The sequence below is a fragment of the Protopterus annectens genome, chromosome 1.part1 (genome assembly GCF_019279795.1).
Source record: "Protopterus annectens isolate FY-2018-M chromosome 1.part1, PAN1.0, whole genome shotgun sequence".
NCBI lineage: Eukaryota > Metazoa > Chordata > Ceratodontiformes > Protopteridae > Protopterus > Protopterus annectens.
This window is the reverse complement of record NC_056726.1, coordinates 1,988,360,929-1,988,383,237: the sequence shown is the minus strand read 5'-3', so window position 1 is coordinate 1,988,383,237 and position 22,309 is coordinate 1,988,360,929. Positions and strand designations below refer to the sequence as shown.

The following is a 22,309-nucleotide window of genomic DNA, read 5'->3' as shown; positions in this document are numbered from 1 at the left end:
TCCGAAGGACCAGTGCGCTCAGACCTGGACGGAGCCGAAGACACACTGAATCCCCTGGATCCGAAGCTCGGGCCACGGCTCCGAGAGGTCGGATCCGACAGGCTCGAGGGCAGGGTTGGATCCGAAGTACCAAGTACTGTCGGCGCCGACCCACACCCGGCTCCAATGCTGCTCGGCTCCGAATGCTCCGAACCCGGATAGCAGGTCGGAGAAGGAGCAATAGGATGGAAAAAGGGTGTCAAGCTCCCCCCCGGAGAGGGGGGAGGCAAGAGCACTCCCATCCGCAGCTGGGCCTGGATGAACCTTCGCATCATCCGGTCCAAGTCTGCATCGGACATACTAAAAGTAGATCTCGAAGAGGTCACCGAGGCAGGCCTGGAATGCCGCCTCGATGACCTCGACGGAGATCGGGTCTCCTCCTCCTCGGGCCCCGGGGAGAAGCAAGAGAAAATTCAAATAAAATCCATTCACTAAATACCCATCTTCAAAATTCACACGGTTAATCACAAACACAGAAAGTTGGTCACAAACAATCCTTAAAAATTGATATGTATCAAATGTAAGAAAATATGCATATAATATTGAATATAAATATAAATAACATTATTATATAACCAAATATAAAACCTAGTATCATTGCTAGAAGTCCCATCTAACGTGATGTAGTTTTTAATTCTAACTACTGTTTTTTTCTTTTTTTCACATTTTAATTTTTTGGGAGATTTGTGTGGTTTTGTTCTGAAGCAAGCAGTTTATTTTTGTGGATTATACTATGTGACATGAATGCAGACAATAAATTAGTGTTAGTTATATAAATGTTGTGTTAGTATAGTTTTAAACTGTTACGTTCATTGCTTCTTTTCAAAGTAAACTAGTTCTTGTTTAACAGATCACTATCAGAATACAAACAGCTTTGTTAAAATGATACAACTTAATATTAGCACATAATTACTTTCAGTGGGTTTAACAGATAAGAAACATTTTAAGAATCTGTTTGGTCATATTTACTTCAATTACAATCTCTTGATACTTACTATATTTGGGATAATCAGATGCACCTCAGCTTTTAAAAAAGGCATGAATTCTTCAGTCTTGTTCATCTGGCCAAATAAATGTTTTCTTCCTAATGTGCTGAAATATTTTGAATTATGACAATAAACAAGAAAAATACATATATACAAGCACATGACAACTGGATTACTTAGTACACTTTAAAATGTGTTGTTTACAACATAACTGCATAGAAAATAAATGTTTGTTTATTATGTTATCTGTCTATTTATTCATTTATGTTTTGCTAAATAGGTTGGCCCTATTGGGTGCATTCCCATTTTCAGAAGGCTAACTGGGAAACCCCCACTTACAAAGTAATGTAAATGAGCAACAACTACACACTTGCACAGATAATGCTAAAGATACAGTCTTAGCAGAAAAAATATATACTACTTACTACTTTGCACACACATTGATTATGACAGAATGGCATTTTTTTAAGAATTGCTGCAGTTCTTGTTCAATATGGTAGTGTATGATTTAAGAATTTTTACAGTTCATGCTCAAAAATTATCATTAGGCAAGCTTATCAGTAAACATGTGAACACTTGGAAGTACAAACTTTCCTTCTTCATTTCTAATAGTTTTAATACTGTTACCATAATACTTAATATGACAATCAGAGACATTCAATAGAGCTGATGTTGTCCTTTTCATTCCTCCTCATGACTGGGTCTTGGATCTGACCCTCGGATCTGGCTTGGCCACATTTTCTACACTTGGACCCAACTCTCAAGCTCCTCCTTTTATCCATAATGCACTACATCCAACCCAGCACCTCAGATCTTGTTTGCCGCTTCAGCAATCAGATGTGGATCTGTGCTCTCGAGCAGTTTTTGGCTGGATAAGTGCAAGTTTTTCTTTTCAACACCTTTTCCAATTGATATTTCTTGCCTTGGTGCAGAGGTTAGGGTTGTTGCCTCACATCAAGAGGTTCTCCGGTTCGATTCTCAGTTGGAGCACCTTCTGTGTGGAGTCTGCATATCCTCCCCATGGTTGAGTGACGTTTAAAGACATGCAGGTTGGCGCATGCGTGAATGGGTGTGCCTTTGTTGAAGGTTGGGCTGGCACCTCAGCACCATAAAAATCTACTAGCAATCATAAGTGGACCAGGGTTTCGCTGTGGCGACCCCTAACCAGGAAAAGCCGAAAGACATTCCTATTTCTTGCTTACTCCTCCCTTGTTATCTTTCGCTTCCTGTTTTTCACTCTCTGCACGTTTTTTTTTTCCATAGAATTCTTTAGACAGTTGTGTGTGGTAGTTTTCTTCTTGCGATTTGTTAGTTGTGTTGGTATAGATTTTCTTCTCTATCTTTAAGCTTTGTAAAAAAAAAAAAAAAAAAAAAAAAAGTGATACTTTTTGTAGTGGAAGTTTTGGTTTCAGTGCTAAACTGTGTGTGCCTGTGTGTGTTTGTGTTTGGTGGGCTTTAAGGCAATGTCAATTTTTGACAGCAGTTATGTCTACCAAACCCTCTCAGGGGTTCAAGCGATGCATTTCTTGTGAGCACAAGATCCCCAATCAAGATGCTCACAAGGAGTGCATCTACTGTTTAGGTGCTGATCACCTTAAAGCTTCATGTGAGGTTTGTGCATCCTTTAACTCATGTGCGGTCATGGATAGGTGCAATGAACTTATATTAAGGGGTCTACTTTCTTTTTCTGCTTCCAAGGCTCACACCCCCTCCATGGCGCTGTCCTCTTCTTCCACGCCGGCTAAGAAGAGGTCTCTCTCTGCTTCCCTGAGAGACCCCTTGGAGCCAAAAAACAAATCAAAGAAAACTTTAGATCTGACCTCTACAGATCCAAAGAAAACTATGCTTTATCAGATCCACAGCCCTCCTCAGATCTAACTGAGGTAATTACACTGTCACCTTTCTTCTTCAGCTCTGGTATTGGATCCTAGGGCTCTGGATCTGAATGCTCAGAGCAAGTCCCCACACCGGTTGGGAAAGTCCCTTCACCTAACTCAAAGCACTCCAGACCTCCCTCTTCAGCTTCTTCCAGGTCCTCTAGAAGATGGTCTAAGGCAGACATGCACAGTATGATGAGGAAGTTCCGCAAGACCCAGATTCAGATGGGGATAGTGTTGGCTCTGCCCCCTATCGGATCAATGAGCTAGCTGGCCCATACCATCAGAACTCTTTCTCTGATCCGAATAGCGGCTTGGCAGATAGAGGTTTCAGGACTCCCAAGAGTGTCGGCTTCGGTGCCAGGGGAAACCACCTTCTTCAACTCCGATGGTGCCCCTGATCAGCCATATTCCTATTCCTTCAGAGCAGAGTGGATCTCAAGCCGAGATGTCAGCATTGGGTCTGGGAGAATGGGGTCAGCTCCATTCTTGTTGGAGCCATCCCTTCTCTTGGGTGCTTCGGCACTTGACAGCTCGGGCCTAATTCCCTTTGGAGGCAATAAAACCGGAGTGAGTCCTGGCCATGTTCCCTTCATTTATTTGACTCTGAGGGAGGCGGGAGGGCTTCTTCAGGTCTGTCGGCTTTCCAAGTAGTGAAAAGGGTATTCTCCCATAGTGGAGAACAATTATCTCATGTCCTGCAGCATACCTTTGTACCCCCCTTTGGGTCATGGTGTTAGGCTTACTCATTCCGTCCCAAGCCAACCCGCCCCAAGCAGTCTCTAGGACCTTCCTGCCCAGGAAGGATCCCTTTCTTCTGATACTTCCCCCGAGTATCCCACAGGGGAAGTCTCCTGGAGGAAGACATGCAAAAGGAGGCACTTTGACTCCCCGATGGAGTCATCGACCAACAACACTGACTTTGTTGAGGGAGAAGGATCACCTCGATCCCCACCTGATGACGTCTCCATGTTCTTGGATGCCTTTGGGGTGGGCCCATGTACGTCCTGGGTGACCCCTCCAGTGGACGATCTCATTGATCTGGTTTCCCACTGGGTATGGAAGGAATTGGATACTATTCAGCCCATTCCTAAATGCCCCAGTAGGTTCCTGGCCCCATTGTCTAACAGGAAAAAATGGAGTAAGGGCCCTGTAGTTGATGCAATTGTGGTGGGGGTGGCCAGGAAAAAAGAACTAGCAGAGCAGAGTGCCAATGGTCCATCCTCCTAACAAGGAGTCTAGAGCATTGGACAGGTTTGGGAAGCACATTTACACCTAAGCCACTTTTCCACTGTGGTTGTTAAATTATGTAGCTCATTTTACCTAGCTTCAGAGAGAGCAAGATAATATCTCTCTAGCTTCAGAGAGAGCTAGATAATCTCTCTCTGTCTCTCTCTCTCTCACTCTCTCTCTCTCTCTCACTTTCCCTGTTAACAAATGTTAAATGAATAAAAATAAAATAAATAAATGTGATTTTACGGAACCCATCAAGGCATCCTTTGTTAATCCCCTTCTGATGGCTCATCACTGTATGGGCCTTCTGTTACGGATACACTCACCTGCAGCGAAAAGGACGGAAAGACCCTTTCTGCCATGGGAATCAAGTTTTCTACTCCTCGGAGGCCCTTCTTGAGGAACCAGCATAGAGGCAAGAAAATGTGGTTCTGTAAATCCCAAGGGCCTTTCCAGGACCCATGTGAGGAACCCTCCTCCAGAGGCAGAGGAAGAGGCTCTAATGGTCAATGTTGCCCTAGTAGCAGAGGGGGTCCGCAGAACCAGGGCTTTAGAGACATGTTCTCTGACTAGCCCTAGCAATGCTGTTAGGTTCATAGGTAGGTACTAGGCCATCGGCCCAAGGGCCTAAGTAAGCCTAGCCAACAAGATTCCCTGGCTTACGCCACCCAAGAAAGTTATTTTCCTGTGCCCATGTCGAGCAGAGCCACAGAAGTGATCCCCGGGGTGTATTTCCTATTTCCCATCCACTTATCGAGATTTTTATAGGTTCATAGGTAGGTACTAGGCTATAATAAACAGCCTCTGCAAGGCTCGAACCCTCATGAAGTGGTGTCTGACTATCCATCTCTGGAGGCAGTCGGGAGTCAACTTGAGAAACAATTCATGGGTGCTATACATAATATCCGGAGGCTACTACATTCCCTATTCCTCCCTCCTCCAAACACCATCAAGAAACTCCCTGATGTGCCACCCAATCAGAGGGAGCAGGCAGCCCAAGAAATACAAAAATTAGCTGCAAAAAAGAGTAATTCAAGAGGTCCCAACCAAACAAAGAAGATTCAGAACTTACTCCCATTTCTTTTTGGTGTAGAAAAAGACAGGGGACCTAAGACCCATACTGGATCTAAGCAGTTTGAATCTTTATGTAAAGAAGTTGAGGTTCTGAATGGTTATGTTTCAGTCCATTATGCTCCTATTGCACAAGGACAACTGGATGTGCTCAATAGATCTTAAGCATGCATACTCTGATATCAAAATAGACAAGCACGCTAGGAGATACCTGTGCTTTCAGATGGCAGCCAATCACCTTCATTTCAGAGCACTGCCCTTTGGGCTCACCACAGTCCTCCGGGTGTTCACCAAATGCATCGCAGTCATAGCAGCTCACACAAGACTTGAAGGATTCTGGGTGTTTCCATACTCAAACGATTGGCTCCTCACTGCCCCCACAAGGCATCAACTTCTCCAAGCCAGAGATTATCTGATTCAAATCTCACATTCCCTGGGCATCACCATAAATTTAGGCAAGTCCAATCTGACTCCTGTGCAGAACCTATAATTCATAGGAAAACAGTTAAACATGAGGTATCATATATCTTTTCTCCCCCATCCCCACATTACAACACTGAGGAATCAAGTACGGGAACTATTATCCCACCAGTACCCCTCCTGCACGCCTAGTCTTACAGGATCTTGGGTCGATGTCAGAAGCAATCTTTTTAGTTCCTCTGCCACGGTTTTTTATGCGAATCCTTCAATGGACATTAGCAGTACAATGGTTTATACTTTACCAACCTCTATATGTTCTAATCAGACTGACACCAATCTGCAAATATCATATCCATTGGTGAATTCAATAAGATGACTTCTTTTTAGGCATACCATTCTCTATTACCCCTCCAACGGCCATAATGACCACGGATGCTTCCCAGTTGGGGGGGGGGGCGCATTACAAGGGAAAGATGGTCCAAGGCACATGGTCCCCTCTGGAGACCAGGATGCATATCAATGTACTTGAGATGAGAACAGTTCTTCTAATGTTCCAAGCCTTTCAGGATGTTCTCCGTCTGGGGACCATTGCAATTTACACCAACAACATGTCCATAGCCTGGTACATCAACAAACAAGGAGGAACCCATTCTTAACACTTGTGCAGAGAGGCCATGAGGTTCTGGGAATGGGAGATATCTTCGGACCACCTTCTGGTTGGAACTCACATTCCAGGGAAAACCAACGAGTCAGAGGTCAGACTCAGCAGGTCTATTCTGATTCCGCATGAGTGGCCTCTCAATCAATCTGTGGCGAACATGATTTTCAAACGTTGGGGTCTGCCTTGCTATGATCTTTCTGCCTCTCCCCTCAACAAGTTCAGCGAGATGATCTCTCTGATTCCCCCTCTGGAGGAGTCCCCAAAGGATGCTCTGGTGCACGATTGGCACCCCCAAGTCTCCTTTATGCCTATCCCCCTCTTCTGTTGATGCCAAAGTTTCTTCAGAAGGCAAGCAGGCTGAAGAGCTCAGTCATCCTCATTGCCCCCTTCTGGCCTTAACAAATATGGCTCCCCTTCCTCTGGTCTCGTCTAAAATATCCCCCGTGTACACTGGAGCCAAGACAAACTCTCCTCTCTCACCTGTCAGGAATGCAGCACCCCAGTCTTCATGCCCTCAAGCTGACTGCATGGCTTCTCCACTTCCAAACATAGTGAGACAGTGCAGTCTAGCTTCCCCAGTTTGTAACATCATCTTAGCCACACAAAAGGTTTCAACAATCAAAGTCTACAACAGTAAATGGAAAAGGTTTGTCATTTGGGCTGCAAGTAAAAATACTGAGCCCTTCTCAGTACCAATCACAGAAATTTTGCTTTTTCTTAGTACCCTGTTAAAAGACAGAAGCAAGTTTCACTGCCATCAAACTTCAGCTAGCTGCAATTTCTAATTTTCATATGGCTAGCCAATCTCTCTCCTTGTCTACTTTTAGATTATGCAAAGCATTTATGAAAGGTCTTCTCTTGCTGAGACCCCCAATAAAGATCCTTCCCTACCTTGGGACCTCACCATTGTGCTGCAGAGTGTGAATCAAAGACTGTTTGAGCCAACAGCCAGTTGTGACATGAAGTTTTAGTCATGGAAGACAATCTTTCTAGTAGCCATTACTTCAGCGTAAAGAATTTCTGAGCTACAGGAGTTATCTTCCACATCTCCAGGTGTTATCTTCCAAATCTTCATACATGATCTTTCATAAAGACAGGGTTTCACTGTGTACTAATCCCTCCTTTATTCCTAAAGTAGCCATGGAAAGCAACATTAACCAATGTATTCAGTTATCTGTATTTTTTCCCAATATTTCCAGCAAAGGATAGTACATTCTGCTTCTTGATTTTCACAAAACACCTGTATTTTTATTTGCACAAAACAAAGCAGCACAGGAAGCCAGACCAATTGTTTATAGCCCTGTCTGCTAACAAATTAGGTCGAGCATTGTCAAAAATCGGGTTCCTATTACATGATCGAAAATCCCTTTAGGTGAATACGAAGTAGTCGAACTGTATTGCGAGAAGTACGTAAAGCCCGAATGTTCAAAACTGCGAATTTCGAAATGCAGATTTGTTTTGGTTAGCCCATCTGCGGTACAGCTCCGTAAGGTAAGCGTGCGATAGATACCACTTTAGTGTTAGGATTTGGGTTAAGGTAAGTGCATAGATAGGTACTGTATGTAAGAGTTAGTGTAGTGTTAGGTGTAGGGTTTTTTTAAGTGCATGTATGTGTATTATTTATTTTGTTTAGGTGTATGTCTATAGGGGATGTGTGCGGTAGTTACGGACCTTAGGGTTAGGGAGGGGTTAAGGAGAGTGCATAGTTGTGTTTGTGGGGTTTAGTGTAGTGTTGGAGGTAGGGTTTTGGTGCTTTTATTTTGTTTAGGTGTATGTCTGTAGGGGATGTGTGCAGTAGTTACAGACATTAGGGTTAGGGAGGGGTTAAGTAGACTGCATAGATAGTTGTGTTTGTGGGGTTTAGTGTAGTGTTGGAGGCAGGGTTTTGGTGCTTTAGTTTAGGTTAGAAGTAGGGTTTGGTTAGTGTATGTATGTGGTTTATTTATTTTGTTCGGGTAGGTAGCATGTAGCGGGTTGTGGGGTTGGCCGACTATGACAGTGCGATATTTTTTTTTCCGCGGTTTAGTGAGTTTCGGGATTTTTGCAGTTCGCAGTATAGGGGTCTATGTTTTGGTATTCGCACATAGGGTTTTTCGCTTTGCTAATACAGACCCTCAAAAATCACATCTCAAATGGATCGCTGACTATAACACCCTCATTTATTCTCTGAGAGGCTTAGAATTACCTCAATCCCCAGGACTGCATTCTACTAAATCTATGGCTGCTACTTCTGCCTTTTCATCTGGGATTTCCATTTCAGGGTGTGTGGAACTAACACAGTATCGGTTTTTTAAAATGTATTTGAAAGGTGTCTGTTTTTCCTATCCATAAATAAAACACACTTTAACAAACAGTTGTTCCTTCTAATCTCCTGCATACTTTAAATGAAAGAATGTCACAATCTTCTTAGTGCTGATAGAATTTTTATAGTACTAAGGGCTGCAGAAGAGACCTGATAACTAGCATACATGCTTTTATAACAGGATTTATACTTTGTCTTTTCTTAATTGTTTAAATTCTAAGGTACTAACAAACCACTGCTTTTAAGAGGGAGATGTGTTATAAAAAGAAGTTATGTCTTACCATAACGTTCCATCTGTATTGTTGATCCTCGTTCAGTCATTACGCATGGGTATCGGTTCCGACCTCGGAACCGAGCCGGCCATTTTCCAAGCTTACGTCAGCTTCAAAGTCTCAAGCTAAACTCTTACCCACAATCCCCCTCTCCTTGTTACCTCAGATTGAGTTTGCAAGTCAAAGAAGGTAGAAGCTACCTCTGGTCAAATAACCTAAGAGAACCGGATGGTGAGATCCACTAGAAACCACAGGAGGGTGAAGGAGGGAGGGTCGTAATGACTGAACGAGGATCAACAATACAGATGGAATGCTATGGTAAGACATAACTTCTTTATCTGATATTGTTAATCCTCGTTCATTCCTTACGCATGGGACAGAGTCCCCAGCTACCTCTATTCCTGTGAGGCTCTCATGGAAGGACATTCCTGAGCACCATAGAACCGAAAGATGCTCTTCCCCTGGAGACCAAATCCAATTTGTAATGATTGATGCAGGTATGAGGCTTAGCCAAAGTTGCAGCTGCACAGATGTCATGTAAGGAAGCTCTGGCATGGAAGGCAGCAGAAGTTGCCACCGACCTTGTTGAATGAGCTTTCATGGTAGTAGGCAACGAGATATTGCATTGTGTATAAATGAAGGTCATACAGTCCTTTAACCATCTAGCTAATGTGACCTTAGCAACAGCAGATCCTAATCTAGGTCCAGAAAAAGCCAAAAATAACTGGTCAGATTTACGAAAGGGCCTAAGTCCTGTTTAAGTAAAAACAAATTTGCCTGTGGATATCTAGGGTATGAAGGCAATACTCTCCTCTGTTTGAATGATTGGGAAAGAAGAGTGGCAATTCAATGGCTTGATTAATGGACATTTCAGAGATCACTTTAGGCAGAAAGGATGGATTAGTTCTCAAAGACACTCTATCTCTATGAAACATTAAGTATGAACTCTTGATACATAGAGCTTGAAGCTCAGAAATACATTGGGCAGAGGTAATGGTGACCAAAAACAAGGTTTTCCATGACAAATACTTGAGGTCGCAAGAAGAGGCAGGTGCAAAAGGTGGCATTGTCAGAGCTTGTAGAACTAATGATAAATCCCATGGTTGAATAGGTTCTCTAAAAGGTGGCTTCAGATGATTCACACCTTTTATGAAGGTCTTGCACAATTTGTAGGACATAAGAGAAGAATCTTGGACACCCTCATGAAAATTAGAAATTGCAGCCAGGTGAACTCTAATTGCTCAGATAAGTAATTCTAGTGGAAGACTTATAAGATGCAATGAGAATATCACGTACTGATAAAGAAAGATCATTCTGCCTGGCAATCAAGGGAATTGGAGTAGCCAAGCCGTGAGCTTCAGGCTGTTCAAGTTGGGATGAATCAGGTTCTCTGGATGTGAGATCAACTCTGGGGTTGGATGGAAAATCCATGGTCGATCTAGTAGGTGAGGCCAAAGGAAGGGGAACCAAATCTGTCGAGGCCAATATGCTGCTATGAGGATCACCTTGCTCTTCAACCAATAGGCTTTCTTCAGAAACTGGGGAATGAGGGGAAAGGGTGGAAATGCATAAAGAAGACCTGAGGGCCAATCGTGGACTAGAGCGTCCCTGGGTGACTGTCTTGGAGGGGGAATCAGGGCGAAGTAGTTGCTGCATTTGCAGTTGGTCAGGGATGCAAAGAGGTCGCAGCAAGGACAGCCCCAGCAGTGGAAGATCTCCGCCACTATCAAGGGATTCAGGGACCACTCGTGAGGCTGAAGAATGCACCTGCAGAGTCTGTCTGCTATCACGTTGGAACTCCCGGGAATGTGCGTTGCTAAAAAAAAACGGTTGGTAGCCATTGCCCATTGCCATATCCTCATGGCCTCTTGACAAAGGGGATAAGATTTGGTTCCACCTTGCTTGTTCATGTACCAGACCATCGCCATGTTGTCTGATTGAATCGCAATTGTTCCAGACGGCAGCACGGATGGAATGCTTCCAATGCCAGAAGCACCGCCCTCAGCTCTAGAACGTTTATATGCAGATGGGTCTCCAGTTTGGACCAAGTGCCTTGGACTGTCTGTCCCTGACATAGCCCCCCCCCACCCCATCAGGGAGGCTTCCGTGGTCACCGTGGCCTTGGGTTGCTGGGGGGAGAAGGGGCGAGACCATTGTGACAGATTGTGTGTCATCCACCAATTTACATCCTGTTTGCACCTGTGGGTTACTCAAATCATGGCTGAAAGAGGATGCTGAAAAGGATACCATTGGGTAAGCAGTAGCCATTGTACAAGCCTCATGTGAAACCTGGCCAGGGGAACAATGGTGATGGAGGCTGCCATGGAACCCAACAGCTGTAGAACTGAGTGAGCCGTGGATTTCTCCCTTGAAAAGATTGGAATCAGTTGTTGCTTTATCCTTAGAATTCTGTGCTCTGGGATAGCAGCTCTGCAGTTCTTTGTGTCCAAGATAACCACTATGAATTCTGTCGACTGAGATGGGGTGAGATTAGTTTTTTGCCAGTTTATGGTTATGCCTAGCCTTTGAGCAGCGAGAAGAGAGTATGCCAGGGCTTCTTCCAGTAGATGTCTGGTTGGTGCGGAAATAAGCCAGTCGTCTAGATGTGGAAACACCTGGAATCCTTGAAGTCGCAAGTGAGCTGTGACAACTGCCATGCACTTTGTGAACACTCTGAGGGCTGTAGAGAGTCCAAAGGACAGTACTATGAACTGGTAGTGACTGGCTCCCGCACAGAAGCGCAGAAATCTTCTTGATGGCCTGTCCACTTTTATGTGGTAGTATGCATCTTGAAGATCTATCGAGCACATCCAATCGTCTTTTTCCAAAAGCGGGAGGATAGACTGTATTGTGACCATCCGGAATTTTTGTACTCTCACAAACTAGTTCAATACACTGAGATCCAAAAGTAGTCTCCAGTCCCCAGTTTTCTTTGGCACCAAAAATAGTCTTGAGTAGAATCCGGATCCTATCTGGTCTGGAGGGACTATCTGGATGACTCTCTTTCTTAGCAGCTTTTCTATCTCTAGTGCTGCCTCTTCCCTTTGACTGGGTAGAACATCGGGAAGGTTTTTTGAAGGGGCAGGGCAAAGATCAAAGGGGATATGATAACCTCTGGTTATAATCCTTTGTACCCAAGAATCAGGGCAAAGATCAAAGGGGATATGATAACCTCCAGTTATAATCCTTTGTACCCAAGAATCGGTGGTGATGGTTAGCCAGGCAGAAGGGTACAAGGAGAAACATCCCCCAATCACCTCCAGAGGAAAGGAGTTGGGCCACTCTTTAGAAGCGCTGGTAGGATTGACCAGGGAAAGAATCCCTGGAACCCTGGTTACATGGACCCCCTCTGCCCCGAAAGGAGCGTCTTCCCTGCGAGTTTCCCCCTCTGCCTCTAGGGGAGAACTCAGCCTGTGTGTCACAGAAAGGACCCTGAGATTTCTTGAAGCATATCTTCCCACTCTTTTGGTTTCGGTAGAAAGCACGTTGAGGGGAAGAAGAATGGACACCTATGGCAGAAAGGGTCTTACCGTCCTGTTCACATCTGACCAGTGTGCTTTTAACTTTGGGTCCAAACAACGAGGAGGCCTCAATGGGAGCATTAAGAAAGGAAGCCTTAAAGGGTTCTACGAAATTGCACAAGCGCATCCAGGCGTGTCATTTCAAGACCGCAGCTGAACCCGCTGCTCTAGATGATGCGTGAGATATCAGTCGCATAGAGGAGTTAGATTTTGATTCAATGGTGGCCAGCTGAGAGGCCACTTTGTCATGGACAGTACAGTTTTGTACCTACCATAAATGTAGATGTTCGAGTGCTAATACAGCTGCAGTCATAACAGATGGGTTATCCTGCCGTCAGGCGGGTCCTCGGTCAGCCGAATTCCAAAGTCTAGGTCCGGCGTCGGTTGTCGTCGCCTCTTCCCTGACGTCAGTGCGGCAGGGGTATAAAAGAACCAGCTGACGCCATTTTCTTCAGTTTTTCTTGCCCCAGATGTCAGGTGCCCCCAGAAGGAAGGCAAAACATGACTTTATGTAATAATGCAATCTAACATAATCAAAAAACAGTAGTTGCAAGCAAATACACCATAAAAGAATACCCCAATCAGGTTGTATGAGGAGGTGTTTGTCATTAGGCCTGTCCCAAGAGGGGAAGGAGGGAGGGAAACCTGGAGTGCAGCTGTATTAGCACTCGAACATCTACATCTATGGTAGGTACAAAACTGTACTATGTTCATCGTGCATACAGCTGCAGTCACAACAGATGGGTAGAATCCCAAAGCTAAAAAGGGGTGGCAGGCACTAAGTGGAACTAGGAGGAGCAAGGATGCCCTGCAAGACTGCTGTGGCAAAGCTCGCTCTAGATTTAGAGTACAGTGGTAGGTGATAGTGTTTGGAGAAAGTATGTACAGAACTCCAAGTGGCTGCTTCCAAAATATCCTTGGTAGGAACCCCCCTGAGGAAAGCTGCAGAGGTAGCTGTGGCCCTTGTGGAGTGAGATCTGATGCTTGTAGGTGCAGTCTTACCATGAAAAGAATAACAAAAGCGTATACAGTGGGCTATCCATTTTGAGATTGTCTGTTTGGAAATAGCCTTTCCTTGAGCACCTGTAGCATAGGACACAAATAGTTGCTCTGATTTTCTGAATGGCTTTGTCCTGTCCAAATAATAACGAAGCTGTCTGTGAATGTCCAAGGAATGTAGTAGTCTCTCCCCTTTGTTTTGTGGATTAGGATAAAAAGTAGGTAAGTGGATAGCCTGATTCAAGGCTACACTGGATACTACCTTTGGCATAAAGGAAGAGTTGGTTCATAAGGAAACTCTGTCCTGATGGAAAATGATGAAAGGTTGCTCAGCCATGAGGGCTTGTAGTTCCGAAACCCTGCGTGCTGAGGTGACAGCCAGAAGGAAGGCTGTTTTCCATGACAAATATTGCAGTTCTGATGAAGCAGCTGGCTCAAATGGAGGCAGGGTCAGTTTTTCTAAAATGAAATTGAGGTCCCAAGCAGGTACTGGTTGTTTCCTTGGGGGGTTTATATTCTTAGCCCCCCTGAGGAACTGTCTTAAGAGCGGATGAGAGAATAAAGGAGGATCAGTGTCGTATTGTGCAGAAATGGCTGAAGCATGGATTTTGATGGAGGAGAATGAAAGTCCACTGTTTAGCATCTCAGCTAGGTACTGTAATATTTGAGGTAAATTCAGTATCCCAGGATTCTGTCCCTTTTTCTGATTCCAGGCACAAAACCGTTTCCATTTGGCGGAGTAGGCTTTTCTAGTAGAAGGCCTTCTGGCCTCCAAAATGACATCCTGCACCTCCTTGGAGAGGAGGGTCTGTTGGGAAATCAAGGAATCCTCCATGCAGCTAGGTTGAGTGTCTTCAACTGACTGTGAAGAATTTTGAAGTTGTGCTGGGTCAACAGAAGAGGCATTAGAGGCAGGATCCATGGTGGGGAATGCATCAGGCTCCTCAGGAGTGGGTACCAGTGTTGTCTTGGCCAGTCTGGAGCAATGAGAATCATCTTCGGTCTGTCTGCTCTGGCTTTTAATAGAACTTTGGGCAGCAGAGGAAGAGGTGGAAAGGCATAAACTGTCAATGTTGTCCAACTGAAAGACAGTGCGTCCACTTTCCAGGCCTGTGGATGATAGGTCCTTGAGGAGAATTTTTTCAATTGGTAATTTCTGTGGGTAGCAAAGAGATCTATGTCTGGCCTTCCCCATGCTTGAATTATCTTTGCAAAAACTTGAGGATGCAACTTCCATTCGTGTGGATCTGTCATATTTCTGCTTAGGTTGTCTGCCAGAGTGTTTTCCTTGCATGGCAGGAATTGTGCTTGAAGATGGATTTTTAATTCCAGAGCCGTGTTCCAAAGAGACATGGCTAGCCTGCACAGGGGATATGAATGGGTTCCTCCCTGTTTGTTTATGTACCACATCACTGTGGTGTTGTCTGTTCTTATCAATAGCTGGCCTGGATGCAGTAGGTCTTTGAAGGCCATAATAGCATTTTTTACAGCTAGCATTTCCTTTTGATTGATGTGTAGTTGTTTTTCTTTTTGGGACCATTTGCCCTGAATGCACTGATCTGTCATGTGCGCCCCCCAGGCGTAGTCCGAGGCGTCTGTTGTGATGATTTGATTTGCTTGAGGCATGCAGAATGGGAGACCTATGTTTCTTTGGCATGCTTGAGCCCACCACAGAAATTCCTTTTGGAGACATGGAATGAGTGGTATAATTGTTTCCAAACTGTGGCTGTGTTGAGACCATAAGTTTTTTAGGTACCATTGAAGTTTCCTCATATGCAGCTTTGCACATGGGATTAGCAGGATGCAAGATGCCATGAATCCCAGAGCCTGCAGGATTTTTCTTGCAGTCAGCCTGGTGAAGGTTGCCATTTTTCTGAAGTATTGAGATAGTTGCCCTTGTTTCTCTGGAGTGAGGTAGGCCATCTGGGTGTTTGTATTCAAGCTGGCACCCAGGAAAATTATTGCTTGCAAGGGTATTAGTTTTGATTTCTTTTTGTTGACTGTGTATCCCAGAAAGTTCAACAACTTTATTACAAACGCCAGGTGTTTCAGAAGTATGTGCTTGCTGTCCGCTTGGATCAGGCAGTCGTCCAAATATGGGTATATTTGTATCCCTTGAAGTCTGCAGAAGGCAATTACTGATGCCAGGCATTTCGTGAACACTCTGGGCGCATTAGATAAGCCAAAGGGCAATGCAGAGAATTGATAATGGGTTGAACATGCAAGAAATCTGAGGTATCTTCTGCAATCTTGTCTGATAGGGACATGCAGGTATGCCTCCTTGAGGTCCAATGTTACCAGCCAAGACTCCTTGCCCAGCATGGGAAGAAGCTGCTGTAATGTGAGCATCTTGAATTTTGGTACGAGTAAATATGTGTTTAGGATGGATAGGTCCAAAACAGGTCTCCAATCTTTGTCCTTCCTTGGTACCAGGAATAGTCTGGAATAAAAACCTTGACCCTGTTCTTGTGCAGGTACCTCTTGAATAGCTTTCATGTCCATGAGAGCTGAAATTTGTTTTTGTGCTTCTGCCCTTTGATTTTGTGGCAGGTTTGGCATGCCTCGCATTTTTGGAAAGGTGTGAAAGTGGAATCTGTAGCCTCTGTCTATAATGTCCAGGATCCATTTGTCTTTTGTGACAATATGCCAATTTTTCGAAAATAATGCCAGTTTTCCGCCTAAAGGTGCTGCCATTAGAGCTTTGCTTGGCATGCAAAGGGGAAAGTCATTGTGTCTGCTTTCTGAATGGCTGTGATCTATCCTCTCCACCTCTTGGTGTAGATGCTTGCCATTGTCTGGCTCTAAATGATCCTTGAGATTGCCCTCTACCCCACGGGCGCCTGTCTCTACCTCTTTGAGGTCTGTCCGAGGCTGGAAAGGACCAATTTTTTGAAGGCCAGTTTCTACTGAAACGTGGAGGTTGTACCTGTAGGAAATCTTTCACTGTTTGCATTGATTTTGCCTTTTCCTCCATTTTCTTTAATACCTCCTCAGCTTTAACACCAAACAGTACATCTTTTTGAAGAGGTGCATCTAGTAATTTAACTTTGACATGATCTGGTAAGGTTTGCTCTTTGAGCCAAGCATGTCTACGTATGACAGACCCTGTAACAGCAGCTCTACATGAGGCCTCTAAAGCAACAAAACCACATTGCAAGGTATGTTTACCCACTTGCTCTGCACTATGCAACAAATCCTGCAACTCCTTCAAGTCTGGTTGTTTAGGTCGTGACATTTTGCTTTTCAACTGAGATAACAAAAATTGTTGATACTTTAACATATGAAACTGACAGTTTAATGCCCTCATGGTTAAAGTGGCCGAGGTGTATACCTTTTTCCCCTACCTTTCTAAAGCTCTGGAATCTCTCTTTGAAGGTAATGGATTTTTGGCAGTAGAGGTCTTAATTCCCTTGGGACCCTGTGAAATAGTTTCTGGGTCAGCAGCATGGCTTTTGTAAAGGAATTGGTGTGAATCAGGAATCCGATAATACCTGTCAGGCTTAACTGGAGCTGGTGGTAAAGAATCTGGGTTAAGGCTGGCCTCTGAATACACATCATCTAGTATGTCTAAGACAGGAAGGATAGCCAGAGGCCTGTGCTGAGGGAGCAAGAGAAAATCCCTGAGCCTTTTCTTGGAGTCTGAGTAATCTTGGCCTTCCCAGTGGAAGTGTTCCCTCAAGGTATGCAAGGTTTCCCCAAAAGAATAGTCCTCAGGGGGGGAGACAGAGGGAATGGACTCCTCCGCATCAGAATCTTCAAAAGGGGAATAAGAATATTCCTGGTCATCAGAGTGTTCTGAGGTAATGGAGGCCTGGTCCGAGGAAGGGTAGTCTTCCTCCAATCTGGGCCTTTTGTCAGAGGGGGGTTGAGAACCCCTGATAAGAGTAATCAAATCCTCAGCCATTTTGAGCATCTGTTTTTTAGGCATGGGGCCTTGAGAGGGGCTCTGTGGAGCTTGTCTTTTAGTTTTCATGGCTGTTTTAGATTTTGTGAAAGCCTTAATGGAAAAAGAAGAAGGCCTGAAGACACCTTGAGAGGTGGCAGGCCTGCCTAAACTCTGAGTTTCCCCGCCAAGAGTGGCGTCGGTATCTGTAGTCGGGGGGGGGGCGAGGAGCCTGTGACCTCGGGCACAGAAGACACCGCTAAAGAAGCGTCATCGGTACTCAGGGGCTGCGTAGGCGCCTCGCTGAGAACCGGAGCACCTGTAGCTGGCTTTAGCGTGGTGTCAGTGGAAGTCGCGGACCTCGTATGTCGGTCCTTATCTTTGCGTCTTTTACTTAAAACTGGAGTAAGGTTGTAGAAGGAATGGAAATCCTTAGGCGGTATTTGCTTCCAACATAAAATGCAATTATTAACTTTGTCTGACATCGGTCTGAGGCAAGAAAAGTTTCCCCAATGGGGTACTCCTCCGTGGAGTCCATGCGCTTCCTCTTACAATATCTTTTCCGGTGGACCTCCTCAGTGGGAGAAGCTGGAGAAGACAGCAGGAAAAGGGGATTCCTGTGGGAATATGTCCTGAGGCCCTTGCACCCGGTGTCCGCTAGGTGCGACTTATGAAACCAGTGTACCAGAAGAGGGCGGAGGTATACACAGTCCAGTATCGCCAGCAGCAGTGAAAGTCTTCCCCATCAGTTGGAAGGCTGGTCCACCTGAAGAGGAGTGCATGTCTAGGACAGGGGTCACCCCTCCCCTAAGTGGCTCAGCCTGCCGACCCAGAGTCCCTGGATGGCTGTGGAGCAGCAAACTATGCGTGGCACAAGTGACATCCTGGGTTGTAGCAAAACTTTCCTGTCATGAAGGCAACTGCGGTTCCTTAGTGGGATCCATAAAGGGGACCACAGAAGGGGAAGACTGTGCTATATCCATGGACCTCAAAGGCAATGAAGGAGGAGAATAAGAAGGGGTCTTTGGAGATGGGTGATTACCTCCCAAAGAAGGATAGTTCCTGAGGGGTGGGATACCTCTGGCCAAGAGCACCTGATCCACAAGACGACATAATGTAATTAAATTTTTTACCAAAATAGTGTTGGGCGAACTCCGCCCGACGCTTAATAGTGCGTTTGTTGAATCTAGCACAAAAACGACAGGCCGAGACGTCGCAGTCTGGGCCTAAGCAAGGAATGTAGAAGTAATGGAAATCCTTAGGCGGTATTTGCTTCCCACATAAAATGCAATTATTAACTTTGTCTGCACATCGGTCTGAGGCAAGAAAAGTTTCCCCAACGGGGTACTTAGCTTTCAAGAAGACTTCGGTTGAAAAATATTCGTAATCTCAGGAGCTGGCCGACCGGCACTTGCGAACTGCTTCTGCTTCGGGCACTGCGTGGCAAGAAAGACAGAAGAAAATGGCGTTGGCTTGTTCTTTTATACCCCTGCCACACTGACGTCAGGGAAGAGGTGACGACAACCGACGCCAGACCTAGACTTTGGAATTCGGCCGACCGAGGACCCGCCTGATGGCAGGATAACCCATCTGTTATGACTGCAGCTGTATGCACGATGAACATCTCATCAGACACGGCACCAGCCAAGGCTTCAGAGAGCTCAGAAATCAGATCCCTTTGAAACCTTGCAAAGTGTGCCATATAATTCAGGGACCTGATAGTAAAGGTCGTTGAAGCAAAGGTGTGCTTCCCTATCCTGTCCAGGGCCCAGGACTCTTTGTTAGGCAGATGGACAGTCTGGCTTTCTTCTTCTGCCAGATCCTTTTTTGTTGCGGCTGCCACCACCAAAGCATCCACAGGAAGACCTTTGGACCAATGGGGATCCGAAGAAGGAGGGGACAAAATCTTATCTGGCCTCCGAGGAATAGCTTTGACGGTATCAGGAGCCTTCCAAGCACGCTGCACGATAAGCCGGATAAGTTCATTGGCAGGTGGAGTAACCCAGGAGGTAGGGGGCTGGGTGCGAAAGGCCTGCAGGAACACAGATTCCTCAGAGGTTGGATTAGAGGACTGCCAGTCACCTCTCTGTTTCAGGATTTCGAGGATATCACCAAAGGATACCTCAAAGGGTGACCGGGGGGATCCTACCCCCTCATCGAAATCTGTGTCTTCAGTGAGGGACTCCTCCGTGGAGTCCATGCGCTTCCTCTTACAATAACTTTTCCGGTGGACCTCCTCAGTGGGAGAAGCTGGAGAAGACAGCAGGAAAAGGGGATTCCTGTGGGAATATGTCCTGTGGCCCTTGCACCCGGTGTCCGCTAGGTGCGACTTATGAAACCAGTGTACCAGAGGAGGGCGGAGGTATACACAGTCCAGTATTGCCAGCAGCAGTGAAAGTCTTCCCCATCAGTTGGAAGGCTGGTCCACCTGAAGAGGAGTGCATGTCTAGGACAGGGGTCACTCCTCCCCTAAGTGGCTCAGCCTGCCGACCCAGAGTCCCTGGATGGCTGTGGAGCAGCAAACTATGCGTGGCACAAGTGACATCCTGGGTTGTAGCAAAACTTTCCTGTCATGAAGGCAACTGCGGTTCCTTAGTGAGATCCATAAAGGGGACCGCAGAAGGGGAAGACTGTGCTATATCCATGGACCTCAAAGGCAATGAAGGAGGAGAATAAGAAGGGGTCTTTGGAGATGGGTGATTACCTCCCAAGGAAGGATAGTTCCTGAGGGGTGGGATACCTCTGGCCAAGAGCACCTGATCCACAAGACGCAACACGTCATGTTCGGAAAGGCTTCTAGTGGACCTTACGGAGACTGAGGGAGAAACAGGCTTGTCCATCGTAGAGGCAAACTCAGTGCCCATCTCACCCGTCCGCACCGAGGACAACGTTGCCGAGAGAGACTGGACTACGGGTGTCTGCACTGAAGAAGTCATCAGTGCCGAGGTCATGGTCTGCATCGACACATGGATTGGTGCCAAAATGTTTGTCAGTACCGAAGTTGGAACCGACAAAAGTGGAGTCAACAATAAAGGCATCGGTTCCAAGGAAGATCTTCGAGCTGACGTGGTCAAGGTCTGTGCCGAATGAACGGTCGATGCTGATACAGTGGTAATAGTCTGAACCGAGGAGCCCCTCAGTGCCGATACAGTGAAGGCTGCAGGAGAAGACAGAGCCGAGATCACTAATGGAGCCAAAGGCCTTGGTGCAGAAGGTCTAGGCACCGAAAGCACTGGGGCTGACTGAGTGAGCTCCGGAGCCAAAATTTTAGCCTTTTTAGATTTTGGTTGGCGGGAGTCCCCAGCCGGGGATGAAGGCAAAGATTTAGCCTTGGTAGGAACATCCAAGATTTTCTTATGGGCTCTAGGAGGGGTTGAGGCCTCCGACCCAGAAATAGCCTCTGAAAAGGGAGATTTAAGAAGTCCCTTCAGTAACAGCTTGTTTTTCCTTTCCAACAAGGTTATATTCAAAAAGTTCTCACAAATAGTACAGGGTGGGTCAACAGACAAGTGGGACACCCCCAAACAATAAACGCACAAAGAGTGTGCATCAGAAGTTGGTAGTTTGTGTCCATAATCAGAACACCGCTTAAAACCCAGACTACCTTTCTTATCTGTCATGACAGCAAATTAATTAATAGAAAAAGGTACCAGCAATGGTACAAAAGAATACCCAAAGGTATGAGAAAAAAGGAAAGGATTACCAATGATGGTAAAGAGAGAATACCTCACAGTAAAAAGGTATAGAAAAGAGCAGAAAAACCTGAAGAAAATATGTACGCTTGATGTGATAGGGTAAGAGACAAAGAAATATAAACTTTTCTGACAGAAAAGTAATCTGGAAAACTATTAAACAACAAATAACTGTACTTAGCTCAAGAGAAGTAGCTTGACACGACCGAATGGCAACGCGGAAAACAAAATCTGTGGTAACAAGGAGAGGGGGATTGTGGGTAAGAGTTTAGCTCGAGAGTTTGAAGCTGATGTGAGCTTGGAAAATGGCTGGCTCGGTTCCGAGGTCGGAACCGAAACCCATGCATAAAGAATGAACGAGGATTAAAGGATCAAAAATTTCAAATCATATGAGGAAGCTGGCTCGAAAGGTGGGAGAATAATGAGTGAAAACATAAAATTTAAGTTCCATGGGGTATAAGGGGATTTCACAGAAGGTCCCTTTGAGGAAGGCTTTGGATAGCTTGTGTAACATTATGTTCAATCCTTCAATACCAGAATGAAAATTAGAGATGGCGACAAGCTGTACCCATATTGTAGCTGCCGCCACTCCTTTGTTGAAAAGCATCATCAAAAATTCTAATATAGAGGAAATGGGGGCTTGGTAGGGATCAATGTTATTCTGAGAAGCCCATATAGAAAATCTCCTCCATTTGCTACTCCTAGTGTAGGACTTATGAGAAAATATTAAAATATGCTGCGTTTCACTTGAGAGGTTATGGAACTATGTTGGGAATTGGAGCAGCCAAGCTGTCAATTTCAGGGAATGAAGGGAGGGATGAAGAGCCCCCCGACGAATGCGTCAGAAGGTCTGGAACTGGGTCTTGAATACAAGGCTCTTTCAATAGATGAAGACGAAGGAAGGGGAAACAAATCTGATGAGACCAATGAGGGGCTATTAGAATGATGGTCCTTCCCAGGGCTTTTGCTTTCTGTAGTACTTTGGATATCAGGGGAACTGGTGGGAAAGCATAGAGGAGACACGGAGGCCAATCGTGTAGGAGTGCGTCCCTTGGGGAACCTCCCGGAGGGGGGAAATCAGAGCAAAGTAGCTTCTGCATTTTGGGTTCATGTGGGAAGAAAAAAGATCACAGCAAGGCTGGTTCCATCTGCGGAATATTTTCTCCGCTATCTCTTTTTTGAGGGACCACTCGTGAGGCAACAAAATTGCCCTGCTCAGTTTGTCTGCAATCACGTTGGATTTCCCCAGGATGTGCATTGCTATCAGAAAGTGCTGGGTGGATGTAGCCCACTGCCAAACTCTTAGGGCCTCTCGACAAAGGGGATAGGACCTGGTTCCTCCTTGTCTGTTCA

The 22,309-nt window shown here is 45.5% G+C and overlaps 1 protein-coding gene across 1 annotated transcript in view; it reads right to left on the bottom strand.

The window, feature by feature from the left end:
• LOC122816787 (dynein axonemal heavy chain 8-like) overlaps nucleotides 1-22,309 on the bottom strand; it is a 9,517,065-nt gene that overhangs the window by 5,875,360 nt on the left and 3,619,396 nt on the right. Inside the window, 1 exon segment of the mRNA XM_044089814.1 lies at nucleotides 1,035-1,131. Within this exon segment, the coding sequence (XP_043945749.1) occupies nucleotides 1,035-1,131 (97 nt within the window).